The following is a 14,408-nucleotide window of genomic DNA, read 5'->3' as shown; positions in this document are numbered from 1 at the left end:
TGTTTATTTCTTTTTTATTTTTTTTATTTTTTCTGTAGTGTAGCTTCCCCCCCCCCCACGGACCAACCCCCACCACCTAAATAACGAATAAGGTTTTTTTTAAAAAATTACTGGTCCCACTTTTATTTTGGGACACATTTTTTTCTGTAGTGCAGCGGTCCCCACCCGGTCCCTGCCCTGGACTTGCACGCCCACGATCCCGCCCCCCTCCACATGACCAGGGCCATCGATGGCCGCCACCCACCTCCCACACCGGCTCCCACCCACCAACGATACCGGCCATCGATGTCCGGTGCAGAGAGGGCCACAGAGTGGCTCTCTCTGCATCGGATGGCCATCTAAGGTTATTGCAGGATGCCTCCATATCGAGGCATCACTGCAATAACCGGAAAGCAGCTGGAAGCGAGCAGGATCGCTTCCAGCTGCTTTCCACACCGAGGACGTGCAGGGTACGTTCTCAGGCATTAACTGCCTTTTTTCTGAGGACGTACCCTGCACGTCCTCGGTCATTAAGGGGTTAATATAAGTCCATTTTATGGTAAAACCCTTTTGACTGTGATAATATAATCCATTAGGCTTGAATAATCATCATTATAAAGTTGAGATTAATACTGCCATAATTTCCTTGATATATTTTATATCAGATTTATAACCCTTCAGATGAAATAACACCTTTAATTATTGAACTTTGTATCCATATGGTATAAAATGGACCACACAGGAACAAAACGTACGTCGGGTTTGCTTGGTAGTAACGTCACAGTGAGAGGGAGCTACAACATATCAGTCCTGACTCTTTCGATACATTGTTTGCCAAGAGTTTCAATCTGGAGCCATCCTGCCTCTTAGGACTAGATACATTGTATGAAATGGTAAATTTATACTTTACCCTAGACACTGGCATATGTACTTTAATAGCTTTAAAATTAAAAACAAAATAAAGTTTGCCTATGTATGAGCACTCAAGCTGACAAAGGTATATCCTATTATTTAAAAGGCCAAGTGTGTTTGTTCGAAGCTGTCATGCACAGTAGAGACAGCACGAGGACAAACACACCTGGCCTTACCCGACAATCCATGCTGTTTGCAGCGAAAGTGGGAGTGGCCGGGCAGGAGTGTGGGCATGGCTGAGCTGGACAGTGGGCATGGCCGGAAGGGGTCTGCATGGCCGGGGGCGTGGTCGGGTGGGATGGGGCGTGGCCGGTGCGACAGAGAGGGGAGAGAAATAGAGAGGGGGAGAGACAAAAAGAGATAGGAAAGAGCTAAAGAGAGGGGGAAGAGCAGAAGAGAGGGGAAAGTGCAGAAGAGAGGGATGAGAAAGATCAAAAGAGAGGGGAGAGAGACAGAGCAAAAGAGAGGGGGGAGATAGGGGGGAGAGAGAGAGCAAAAGAGAGGGGGGAGAGAGAGAGCAAAAGAGAGGGATGGAGAGAAAGAGCAAAAGAGAGGGATGGAGAGAGAGAGCAAAAAAAAGGAGAGAGAGAAAGAGCAAAAGAGAGGGGGGAGAGAGAGAGCGCAAAAGAGAGGGGGGAGAGAGAGGGCACAAAAGAGGGGGAGAGAAAGAGAGTGCAAAAGAGAGGGGGAGAGAGAGAGCGCAAAAGAGAGGGGGAGAGAGTGCACAAAAGAGGGGGAGAGAGAGAGCGCAAAAGAGAGGGGGAGAGAGCGCAAAAGAGAGGGGGAGAGAGAGCAAAAGAGAAGGGGAGAGAGAGCAAAAGAGAGGGGGGAGAGAGAGAGCAAAAGACAGGGGGGAGAGGAAGAGCAAAAGAGAAGTGGAGCGAGAGAGAGCGCAAAAGAGAGGGGGAGAGAGCGCAAAAGAGAGGGGGAGAGAGAGCACAAAAGAGAGGGGGAGAGAGAGAGCAAGGGGTGGGACCGCTGTACTGCAAAAAATGTCCCATGTGAACGGGCTTTAGGACTAGTTAATAATAAGTAACCAGATAAGGCATCCCCTCAATATCTGTGTAGTGCTGTTGCAATTTTGTTTTGCTGTATTTTAATAGCTGTATGTTTGATTTTATAAAATTTTATCATTCTACCAAGTGTTCCTGTATCGTTACATAGCTGAATCTGTGGCTTATACAGAGACTGCAATTCACCCAGAGCTGTGTATCAGCTCCCTAGAGTGTGAGTATACACCTGTAACAAGACAATCTGAACCGTGTGTTTAGGATATCACACTATTGTGTTTTTCTGTTATAAGCACTTTTATATAGCTATACATCGGATTTCTAGCTATCTGTATCGCTGATCCTGACAGCGCTGTGAATCAGGCCCGCCTTATATATGAGCTTATATTAGCTCTTGAAAGTGTGAGTACATATCTTTCTTTATTATAAACATCTGATTCATTGAGGTATGACAATGGGTAATAAAGGGAATTTTCTATCTTTTTAAACAATACAAATTCTGGTGTAGACTTTCCCTTTAAGTGCTATTGCATTATCTTATTATTTTGCATTTGTGGAATATACAATTTTACTGGTTTTAATGGTCCTTTAATACATGGAGCCCATCATCTGTTGCCTGTTCAAGAAAGACAATACATTAATCCCTTTTGTGATGGTTAAACACATAAGGCTTGATCACAATCTTCTGCAGGTTTTTGGCAGATAACCATTTCTGAATGCCAGTGTTTTTCCAATGATTACAATCCAAAATGTTTCTGATATTAATATCCCTCCTGCTAGAAATTACCTCCTAAAAAATACACAAAATAATTGTCTGCATTGTTAATCTCCCCATTTCTTAATCCAAAAATTCAATGCACCCAATTAATGACAAAGAAACTGAACCGTGTGTTTAGGCTATCACACTATTGTGTTTTTCTGTTATAAGCACTTTTATATAGCTATACATCGGATTTCCAGCTATCTGTATCGCTGATCCTGACAGTGTTGTGAATCAGAACCGCCTTATATATGAGCTTATATTAGCTCTTGAAAGTATGAGTACATGTCTTTCTTTATTATAAACATCTGATTCATTGAGGTATTATATTATATCAGGTTTTTCTTTAAGATACACTGGAAACCCAGAGGGAACCGAAAGGTGGATTTTTTCTGATTCATGTGACACACCATTTGGATTTCATTAGAAATAGAAAGACTTATTCTCGTTCATATCCTTTTTTTTTATTTTGTATCACATTTATTTTGTTTCACTTTTTTGTATGTGATAACTTTGTAATTTTATTTGTAGACTTGCATTTTAGCCAATCAGTGCTGACTCCAGTTTAACTCCATGTGCGTGAGCACAATCTTATCTATATGGCACACATGAACTAACGCCCTCTAGTTGTGAAAAAACTGTCAAATGCATTCATATAAGGGCAGCCTTCTAGGGCTAAGAAATTAGCATATGAGCCTTTTAACTAAGAATACCAGGAGAACAAAGCAACATTGATGATAACAGTAAATTGGAAGGTTGTTTAAAATGACATGCCCTATCTGACTCATGAAAGTTTATTTTTGACTAGACTGTCCCAGTAGACTTTTTTTCTGAGAAATTTCAAATATTGCTACTATTTCCTTGCTGAATGTATCATGTGACAGCCATCAGCCAATTACAGACTTTTATATGTATACACTGTGAACTCTTGCATATGCTCAGTAGGAGCTGGTGCTTCAGAAAGTGTGTATAAAAAAAGACTGAAAAAAAACAACAAATTAATAATGGAAGTAAATTGGAAAGTTGTTTAAAATGTCATGCTTTGTCTTAAACATGAACGTTTATTTTGACTTTAGTGTCCCTTTAAGTCATGGATGAAAATGGTTCCCAACTAGGGAACCTGTCCACCCTTCTTCACAGCGACCAAGCAGTGGATGCTGTTTGTCTGTTGCATGCAGTTATCATTGTGTAAGAATTTCCTTGTGCAGCACTGCCAGTCCTCTGCTCTTGCGCAACCAACTGATACAGAGCAAGGCCTGCCAATCACCTGGCCTGAACAAACAAATTTGGAGTGATTACTACAGTGAGTCTACACTCTATATTCCAGCAGGAAATAATTTATGTCATGCAATACATAGAACCTCCAAGGATATGTGATATGGTTTATCAATTATAAGCTTTATTTAAAAACATTTCACTGCAGTTCAAAATAATCATACAATTTTGAATATCCACATGCAAGGAATTTGCCGATATAAAAATATTTGTTCTAATACCAGGGTAAGAAAACAAACTATGGAATAAAACATGTTAAACTGTATTTCCCTAAGCACTATTAACATATAAGTGTAACCTCATTATAAATAAATAAATATATATTTGCCCATATTTCTTGTAAGAAGCAGCCTGTAAACCACAGGTAAAACATAATGATAATGTATCTTTGTCTAATCATCTGGGTTAAGCTTATTAGAGAAGATATGTGGAGCAGTTATTTGATGGTCTAATTTTGCTTATTAAGAAAGGAATCTAAAAGCTTATTAAAACAATATAAAAAGCTGTTTTCAAATAAATACTGGAATATTACTCTGCTGTTTGGGGAGTAAGTACCCCGCTGCTGTTAAACATGGCATCCAGATTAAAGTTTTTGTTTAGAAAATGTGCAACAGTATTGTAGTATACTAGTGATTGAAGTTCCAACATAGGGCTAGATTACAAGTGGAGCAGTATTTTGCACTCCCGCTCGCACGTTAACTTCACTAGACGGATATTTTTTCGCACTTGTATTACTAGTTGAAATTAAAAAGTTGGCACATGAGCGAAACCCAACACTTGCAAAAAGATAGACTTTGCGAAGTTGCAATCATGTTAACGTATTCCCCCATAGCCTTCAATGGAGCACGCAAACTGAAAAAAACCTAACATCCATATTCGTGCGCTAACCTGATCGTGTTTATTCAAGTGCTCTAAACCAGACATGAATTATGAATATTTCATGTTCCAATGTTCTTTACATACAGAATAATTAATCTGTATACACCTATACCTGTATGTCTATTCCTATAGATATATAGGTATAGATATGTAAAAAGAAAATAGTCTAAATATTTAAAGAGGTACTTTCCATCCTCTCTTTACTATACAAAAAAAATAATTGTTTTGTTGCTGCTGTTTGTTTTTATAAAAATATATATATACTTTTATTTATATATATATATATATATATATATATAGTACCTTCACAAATCCTACAAGTGAAAAGCAGTCTACTGTGGCCCACAATTTTAACACCCACCGTAAACTTAGACAATCCTTTGTAAATAAAAATAACATTCCTTCCATTACAAATTTATACATATATATATAAAAGATTAATTTCTTCTGATTTTGGAAAAACAAGGGGCTCCTATTATCAAGCTGCAAATGCAGCTTTGGAGCCCATTCGGGACGACAGTTAAGAAGCCGCGGTCATCAGACCACTGTTTCCTAACCTATATATCAGCTCTGAGTTGGTGGATTAAAGTCACCCTGGACTAGTCTGACTAGGTCGATTGACAGCCTCTGCTCGTGCACGATTGGCCAAGCAGTTGCTTGTGCAATGATAAATGCTGTCAGCTGAGGCCTCCAGCTCGCCACTATGCCAAGCAGATAGGTTCCCATGAGTGAGGCTTGTCTGTCTGGCTCTTGATAAATGGAGACCATGGGGCCCATTTATCAAGCTCCATGTGTTGTTTCTGGCGAGTCTTCTGGCGAGTCTTCAGACTCTCCAGAAACACCAGTTATGAAGCAGCGGTCTAAAGACAGGAATCGCCAGAAATCAACCCGATCGAGTACGATCGGGTTGATTGACACCTTCCTGCTGGCGGCGGCGTTGCACCAGCAGCTCTTGTGAGCTGCTGGTGCAATGTTAAATGCGGAGAGCGTATTGCTCTCCGCATTCAGCGAGGTCTTGCAGACCTGATCCGCACTGTCGGATCAGGTCCGCAAGACCTTTAATAAAAAGGCCCCCATAGGCTGATATGGTATAATGTATTGCCACTTGTAGTTAGATGCTTCAAAGACGGTTTTACAATTACCCTGCCCCTCCCATCATCTTTAGATCAATCTACAACCCAGCTAGTATCTGGAATAAATGGAAAAATAATGCAATAAACAAACTAGGCAAAATGCACAAATAGCTCTGGTAGGAAGAATATTATTATCTGTCATTTATAGAACTCCAGCATATTATGCATTGCCTAACACTGGTTCATTATATATAGAGTTTCCACCAAGCCATTTTATAGCTGGTATAGCTGCTGGGTTTTTTAGGTTTAAAAGTAGATAATAAAGAAAGAAATGAAGGTCCTCTCCTAATTCATCAAATAACTTATACGAGGAGAATGGCTATTCAGGGTTGTTTTTATCACTCTGGGTTAAAGGGATATAAAAACCCAACATTTTTCTTTCATGATATAGATAGAGCATGTGATGATTTTAAACCACTTTCTGATTTACTTCTATTATCATCAATTTTTCTTTGTTATTTGGTATCTTTTTTTATAAGCAGGGATGTATGCTTAGGAGCCAGCACATTTCTGGACCCCTGTATGGCAGCAGTTTTACAAGAATGTTATCCATTTGCAAGAACACTATAGGGCAGCACTATTCCTGTCATGTACTGCTCCAGATGTCTACCTAGGTATCTCTTCAACACAGAATATCATGGGAAGGAAGCAAATTTGATAACAGAAGTAAATTGGAAAGTTTTTTTTAAATGATATGTTCTGTCTGAATTTGCAGAGAAAATTTGTGGGTTTCATATCCCTTTAATAGAGAGTCAAGCTGTCTCTGCTACCTTTTACCTTTAGAAGATATAATGAGACTATTATGTATACCAGTGGTTTCTGGGTAATGTTGTAGTTAATGTAACAAGATCAACTAACATATCCTGACCATTGGTACGTTGTTCGGAGTCTGCTGGTCACAAAGGTCGGTGAGTTTATACAATTCCCCTTAAAAGGAGCATAATTGTATGTAGAGCACAATGGTAATTAGGGTCACGTTAGCCCTACAATGAATGAATTAATTTTGCCAATTGTATATTTTTAACAACTCAGCAATCCTTTAACCCCTTAGACTGCCCTCACGTTTTCTGCTCCATATGTGTTGCGGCATAAGAGGCTTTTACGATTAGCTAACACTCAGAGAATAAAAAAAAAAAAGACTGGGCATTTAAGGATCCGGTGTTTTCGCTACTTAAATACTGGACACCTGGTGAGCCATAAGCATGCTGGGATCTCATTTTAAATAAGTGATCATTTAAAATCAGTCCTAGCAGCTTTATTATCTAAGGTTGTATAATTATTTATGCAAGATTATTCTTTAAAATACCTGGTATGTTTTTGTTTCAAGAAAGGTAGTAACCCTAATTACATATATGCGGATTCCTGCCTTTAAGTTGCAATTGGTTGTAGATGTTCTTTTCTAAAATGTACAGTACTGATAGAAACTAAACATTCATAAGGATTGGAGAAAAACAGGCAATGTATGTATAATAATACAGATCATACTGATAAAAAAAGAAAAATGATTGGCTTATCCATGGCCTTATAATCTAGAATGTGACACTTTCTAAGGGACATTAAATTGGAGATGTACTTTTTCCAAAAAAAAATGTTTTTGCATAATTATAAAACTTAGCAAAGTACTTTGATGATTTATTTTGTAAATTTTTTTCTGAAATTTAACTGAAAATTGTAGTGTTTCCATTCCCCCGAAAATCTAGAGTGCATGGAATGCAGAACTCTGACTCTCCTACATGCTGCACAGTGATTGGTTATTATGTGCAGGAGCTCATTTTTATATGCCCCTAATTGGCCACAGTCAATGAAGTAAGATAAAAAAAAATCAATAGATTTTTCACTGGATGTATTCCAGGCCTGCCTACTTTTCTATCAAAATGACAGTTTTAAATACTTTCAAAACATGTATTTTGCATGAAGTATTTTGCAATTTAGTGAATAATTTCTGATGCCTAAATTTAAATAAAATGATTGTAATATCTCTTTAACGGTACCCCCCTGCGTATGAGTTTACATACTAAAAGAGCAACGGGGAAGCTAAACCAAAAGGTTATTGAGCCAGACACTGAAAAGCCTGGTGTGAGGCGGATGGATAGGTGCGTACGTGTATTGAATGGATTAAGCAGAATGGTGTGGAATTGTGGGGACAAGTCCATCAAGCCTCTTGGAGTGCTTTAGCGGAACAAATGAATAAGTAAAAAGGGAATAATCTCTAAAACAGGGACAAAGTCTAAACTATTTGTCCTCTATATGTTCAAGAAATTAGTAGAGCTTGATATTTATTTTGTTAAAAAAACTGTGATTAATTAGCAACAAAGGAACGTTGTTGCTCAGGAGATGTCAAGTGTATACTTCTAAATGAAATACTGGAAAAAACTACATAATTAAATGCACTGTCAGGGTTATAAAATCGCTTGCTTTAATAAATTCATTGCTGCCAGTAACCTCACATATACTTTTAAATATTTGTCCTAATCACATTTTTATAAACATATTTTATTTTGTCCCCGTCCTGCCCTGGTCCACTACTTTTTGTATTATAATTAATAAATAGGCGGTTCAGCCTAACCGAAAGCAACCACCAACCTCAACTGATGTTTTCATGTGCGTTCACGGCAGGTTAGTGGCTTGGCTGCTTGAAAGGAGCTAGTTCACATGTGCTCAAATCAGTGGAGGTAAGTGGTTGCTGATTGACTGAACCACTTACTGCTGACTTTAACCCTTTAACTGCTGAGTCATTTCCAGCCCTGTGCTGAATCTTTTTGGAGTTTCTAGACACATTTAACCCTTTTTATAGAGAAACCAACACATATATTTTTTATTAAAATGTTAATAAAAAAATTATTAAATTGTTACTATTCTAGCGATCACCTGGCTATTAAAAGCTATACAGGGGTTTTATTTTAAAGAGGGGCTTTTATTCTTTAAAATAAGGGGTCTTGGGGGTCTCTAGGCCTTTTTGATGGGTTGTTATATGCCCCTTGTGAAAACAAAGTGTTTATTTTATACTTTGGGTTTTTTTTTTTAAACTTGTATGTACTATACCTCTCATCTAGCTCCCATAAAATCTTCTGAGCACTTCCTGGTCTCTAACTTGATGGCGTCACTACGCCCATGCGTAGTGATATTATCTGCATCAACAGAATGCGGAAGCGATTCTGAAACTTAGGCCACCGTGATGAGCTCTGAAACCCCTCAACCCCGATGATGATGATAACACGTGTTTGTCATCCGCAGTTAATGCATTGAGCGGATGACGACCATGTATCATCACCAGTGTTCCCTCTAAGGTTAGTTTTGTGAGAGGCCCAGTGGTGAAACAGTTAATAAGAGAACCATGCCTTACAGTCTGCATTGTGCAGTGTTTGCTAATTGCAGGGTGTGGTTACCTAATTAACTGTTTCACTGCTGAGCCGCACACAAAACTTGCCTTAGAGGGAACACTGGTCATCACCCACAGTTAAAGGGTTAATATTTTTAAAAATGGAGTGGACCAGGATGAGCACCTACTGGGGACACATTTGCAAGGTAAAAAAAATAAGTATATAAATATGTAGTTCTGTTAAATATTTAAAGGGGTGTGTAATAGTATTGGTAGCAACAAATCAAATAAAGCAAAGGTTTTGCTTAACTTGGCTGTCCCTTTAAAGAGATATTACACTAAAAATGTAATTCCCCATGAAAAAAATGTAATTATGTGCAGGGAAACAACTTTGTAATGTCTTTATTTATTTTGCTCACATTTCATGTAATTTACCTCTACATGTTGTGGTTTCTGCATTGCCTCCCAGAAATGCTAAAAGGGACATTAAAGGGGCATGAAACCCAAAAAAAATATTTCATGATTCAGATAGAGAATACCATTTCAAACAACTTCCCAATTTACTTCTATTATTTAATTTGATTCTTTCTCTTGTTATCCTTTGCTGAAATATTTATCTAGACAAGTTCATGTGCAGCAGAGAACCTAGGTCTTAGCTGTTGATTGGTGGCTGCATATATAAACTGATTGTCATTGGCTCACCCATGTGTTCAGTTAGAAACCAGTAGTGTATTGCTGCTCCTTCAACAAATGATACCAAGAGAATAAAACAGATTAGATAATAGAAGTAAATTAGAAAGTTGTTTAAAATTGTATTCTCTATCTGATTCATGAAAGAAAATTATTGGGCTTCATGTCCCTTTAAGCACGAAACATGTTATTGATAGAATGATGTATTCAGAGCAATATTAGCCTGGGAATAATACATACATGTATTTTTATTAAATGACAGTTTGTTAAATATTTTAAAAAAATAAGGGTAACATTCTAATGCTTATAAAATAGTGGGTGCTGCCATGTTGTAACTTAGGTTTCTTTTTCTGCTAAGGCCAATTAAAGACAGGTATAAATGGCTACCTAGAGTGTGCAACCAGTGACTGTGTGGATTAGAGCTTTGTCTGCACTTCCACTTTTAACAGGAATTTGGAAAGCCCAAAATAATCAGAATTAAATGACAGGAAAAGGGAACAAAATAAATAACGAAAGTATAATACAAATTTGTTTTACTACATATAATAAAACATTTTTTTTATATATTAATATCTCAGAGTGTTTACGTCCCTTTAAGTGGATAGTTCAGGATTTACAACACAGACTATAGCATTCTACACCATGACTGCTTTTTAGTGCAGGAGCTTATTTATAAATATTCATAAAAGGCTGCAAGACAGGAGATACAAGAAATATATCCAAGAGGCTTTGAAGGGGCATATAACTGGAATAAAACATGATGTAAACTTTACTAAAGAAAATTACCAAATAAATGCTACTAAAACACTTTTTTTGTACACAACACTTTGTCTAGTCCAAAATTTTTCTTTCATGATTCAGATAGAGAACATATTTTTAAACAACTTTCCAATTTACTTTGATTAGCAATTTTGCTACATTCTCTTGTTATCCTTTGTTGAAGAAGGAATAATGCACTACTGGGAACTAGCTGAACACATGGGTAAGCCAAACACAAGAGGCATATATGTGCAGTCACCAATCAGCAGCTACCTCACAGCTCCTGATCCTACCTAGGAATGCTCATCAACAAAGGATACCAAAAGAACAAATAAAATAAAACAATAGAAGTAATTTGGAAGTTTTTTAAAATGACATGTTCTGTATATTTTATTTATTTTTTGCTACATCTAAAAGTGGAGATTAAACAGGCTTTGTTTTTGCTTGGGTTTTTTATTGTTTTTTCATAGATCGTCCTATAATGAGAAAAAAAAAATGTGTGTGTGAGTTCTGCACTTCTTAACTTAAACATCAAAATAAACATAGTCAACATAACATTTTGGTTTTCTTAAAAAAGGAACATGTTTAAATAAATGCTCTTTCATATGAATGATTTTTTTATTTTATTTCATGAACAGAAAATAAATGCTCATAACTAGAAATGGTATATTACAATCTCAATGTGTTTACTGTCCCTTGAAGTAAAGAGGGTTGATAACCTAAAAATCCTCAAACACATATCTTTAATCATAAGTCTGTAAACTCAAGTACATATGAACATGTGCAACTCAAAAACAAGCCACAACCCCATCATTAATGCAGGATGACAAAATCCTATTAGGAAATTGTCAGCAGCAAACTGTCTCCGACTCATCCATCACAGGAAGTTCACACTGGACTGAAGCCTATAATATAATTTACCAACACAAACCAGGGACTCACAGTCTGCTGAAGTGCCAGATTAATTTAGTATTAGATGAATAGACCTCATATTCACTAATCTCACATGTCAACTGCCCAGCACAGCACCTGGCATATTGTTAGCACACATAAAATGCTAAGCCATGGGGAGTGCCCTCTATGCTTTTATCACTGTAACTGTCCTGTTGCTTACCAGAGTCTGTAACCAAATATGTATTAGTGCTGCACAATATATCACCTTAAAAGACAAATGACTAAAACCAATAATAATCTGCTGTATTTCATGAAACCTCCATTCATTACATTAGAAGCAACCAGTGGCAGTCTGATGGAGTGAACAATTGTCTTGGGACTGTCAGCTAATAACCTTATGATTTGATGGAACTGCGTATGCACTTATTTAGTGTAAATACAAGGGATAAAGGACTCCTCTTCTCTACAAACTGGTCACTTTCACCCTGTAGTAATAGCATCTGACTGATCCATTATTACCCAACCCCCTACTCATTTTTAGTATCAGTAATATGGGAATGTAATGTAGGGAACTGCATGGAAATTAGATAAGCTGTTGGTGGATCTACTCCATTACTCCAATGTAAAGTATGATCCCTTGCATGCAGTCTCCAAAGAAATTAATATTTAACTCCTTCATATGAATTCATACAGTATTCATATGAAAGTGTTAAATATTGATTTGCTCTGAGACTATAGGGACTATACATAGAAACACTGGTCTAGGTTAACCAACAAACTCTATATTTATGTAAGTCATTCTCTAAGGCTTGCCCACACCTCGGCTCTCTTTAATGAAGGGACAAAATGATAGGACAATTAGTGAAACTGAATAGACTAGATAGGGTTGTGGAGGTTGCTATCTGACCTAATCCAATGGAGAGGGATTTAAAGGGACATTATACACTAGATTTTTATTTGCATAAATGCTTTGTAGATGATCCATTTATATAGCCCATACAGGCTATTTTTTTTTTTAATGTATAGTTTTGCTTATTTTTAAATAACATTGCTCTGATTTTCAGACTCCTAACCAAGCCCCAAAGTTTTAGGAGAATACCCACGTATATACCTACTCCAGCTTGCTCCTGTTTGTGTAAAGGGTATTTTCATATGCAAAGCAAGGGGAGGGTCTGCTATAGAACCACTTGCAGTGTGTGTTCCAGCAACCTTTTTAACAGAGCTTAACTGGAAGCTTCTAAGTAAGTTTTTAAACGGTTTTATATTGGATTTTTAGATCAGTATCTGTGCATATGTTTCTTTATAGAAGCGTCTATTACATGCAGTTATATGAAAATTAGTGTATACTGTCTCTTTAAAGTCTTCCACCTCTACCTAAAAAATCTAGAAATCCTCCTAGAATCTAAGCTTTGGTTATAAATCTACACAACACATGCAACTATATATATCAGTTGTTTATGTTTTGGGTAACAATCAATTTTGTTCAAGGATGTAAAATTTTTACTCAATTAGTTTTAATTTTTTTTCTTTAGATAATTTTGTAAATTAGAGTTTTGTTGTTTCATAATTGGTATCAACGGCAAAAAAACTCCATACAGACATTAAAACAAACCATTATACATTTTATGCAAATAATGTAATATCAGTAGCAAACTTCTGCAAGAATATAAAGATGCCTAACAAAGCTGGATATAATATGCTTAGAAAAATCAAACGTCAAAAGTAATATAAATGTATTGTACTATCAGGAGAAAGCAAAGCAATTTATACATATATTCAATGTAAATGTCATCTAGGTCAGGATCTAAAAGCTCCTAATAAGTAATATCTACTAAGTTACATTTGTGGGATTAGCACCTATTAGCTTTGAGATTTGTAGAAGAAAATAAAAAGCATATAAGAAAAATCCCCTTCAAGTACACAGTAGCAAAACTGATAGTCACAGTAGGAATTATGATGCTATTATCATAAATGGAAAAAAGAAAAGAAACATTAATGACATTGTGTAAAAAGCCTGAATTCCACAATGAATACAACTACATCTATTACATATGTATATTAACATAACATCAAGTTAAAGGTTTACTGTAAGGATCTCTCATTTTAAACAAATAATAAAAAAACAAACATGGTCACTGCAATGGAACTGTAGCTTTAATATAATGGCATTATTATGGGGAGGAGAATTATCACATAAACAAAGCTATTTTAGGATTTCCTGTATACCAAACAAGCTGTAAGCAGTTGAGAGAAGCTTATTGTTCTCAATAAAAACGGGTTCTGTCAGGATAACAGCCTTACCTGAGATACCTGAGGGGTTCCTGCCTGTCCTTGTTTCCAAATCCTGGACTGCTCATTGTGCTGTACCGTGTCTGTTGCTTACCCGGTGTAAGTGCATGTATCTGTGCTCAGCGTCTGGCTGTGAGATACAAGGAGCGGCTCAGCCAGTGAGCACTTAGCAGCTGTGCCTCAATCCCACCCTATTGGATTCAGCTCAGCTCACAGGTAGCTATAGCTCATGATCATTTAACCTAAGCTGCACACTGCTCCGTGAGGCTCAGCTCTCTCATTATATTTCTTGATATGAAAACAATAATATTCGTGTTTTCATTTTTTTCAAGGAACTGTTTCTTCTTTATACTGATCTTCTGTTCACTCGCTTTGCAAATGGAACATTTCTATGTACACAGTACATTACATTTACTAAACTGTAACTGTTATTTAACAATTATTACAAGAACTTGAATTAGTTGCCACCTGCCATGTCATCTTTCAGGCCAGCGTTTGTAAATGCTATA

General features: G+C 36.9%; 1 protein-coding gene across 1 annotated transcript in view; it reads right to left on the bottom strand.

Annotated features, from left to right (window-relative positions):
* YJEFN3 (YjeF N-terminal domain containing 3) overlaps positions 1-14,016 on the bottom strand; it is a 401,301-nt gene extending 387,285 nt beyond the window's left edge. Inside the window, exon 1 of the mRNA XM_053702926.1 lies at positions 13,912-14,016. Coding sequence (XP_053558901.1) covers positions 13,912-13,967 — 56 coding nt within the window. The 5' untranslated portion in view covers positions 13,968-14,016. The remainder of the gene's footprint in view (positions 1-13,911) is intronic.
* Between the last annotated feature and the right edge of the window lie 392 nt (positions 14,017-14,408).

Source organism: Bombina bombina, chromosome 2, assembly GCF_027579735.1.
Source record: "Bombina bombina isolate aBomBom1 chromosome 2, aBomBom1.pri, whole genome shotgun sequence".
Lineage (NCBI taxonomy): Eukaryota > Metazoa > Chordata > Amphibia > Anura > Bombinatoridae > Bombina > Bombina bombina.
This window is presented reverse-complemented; position numbering and strand designations above follow the sequence as displayed.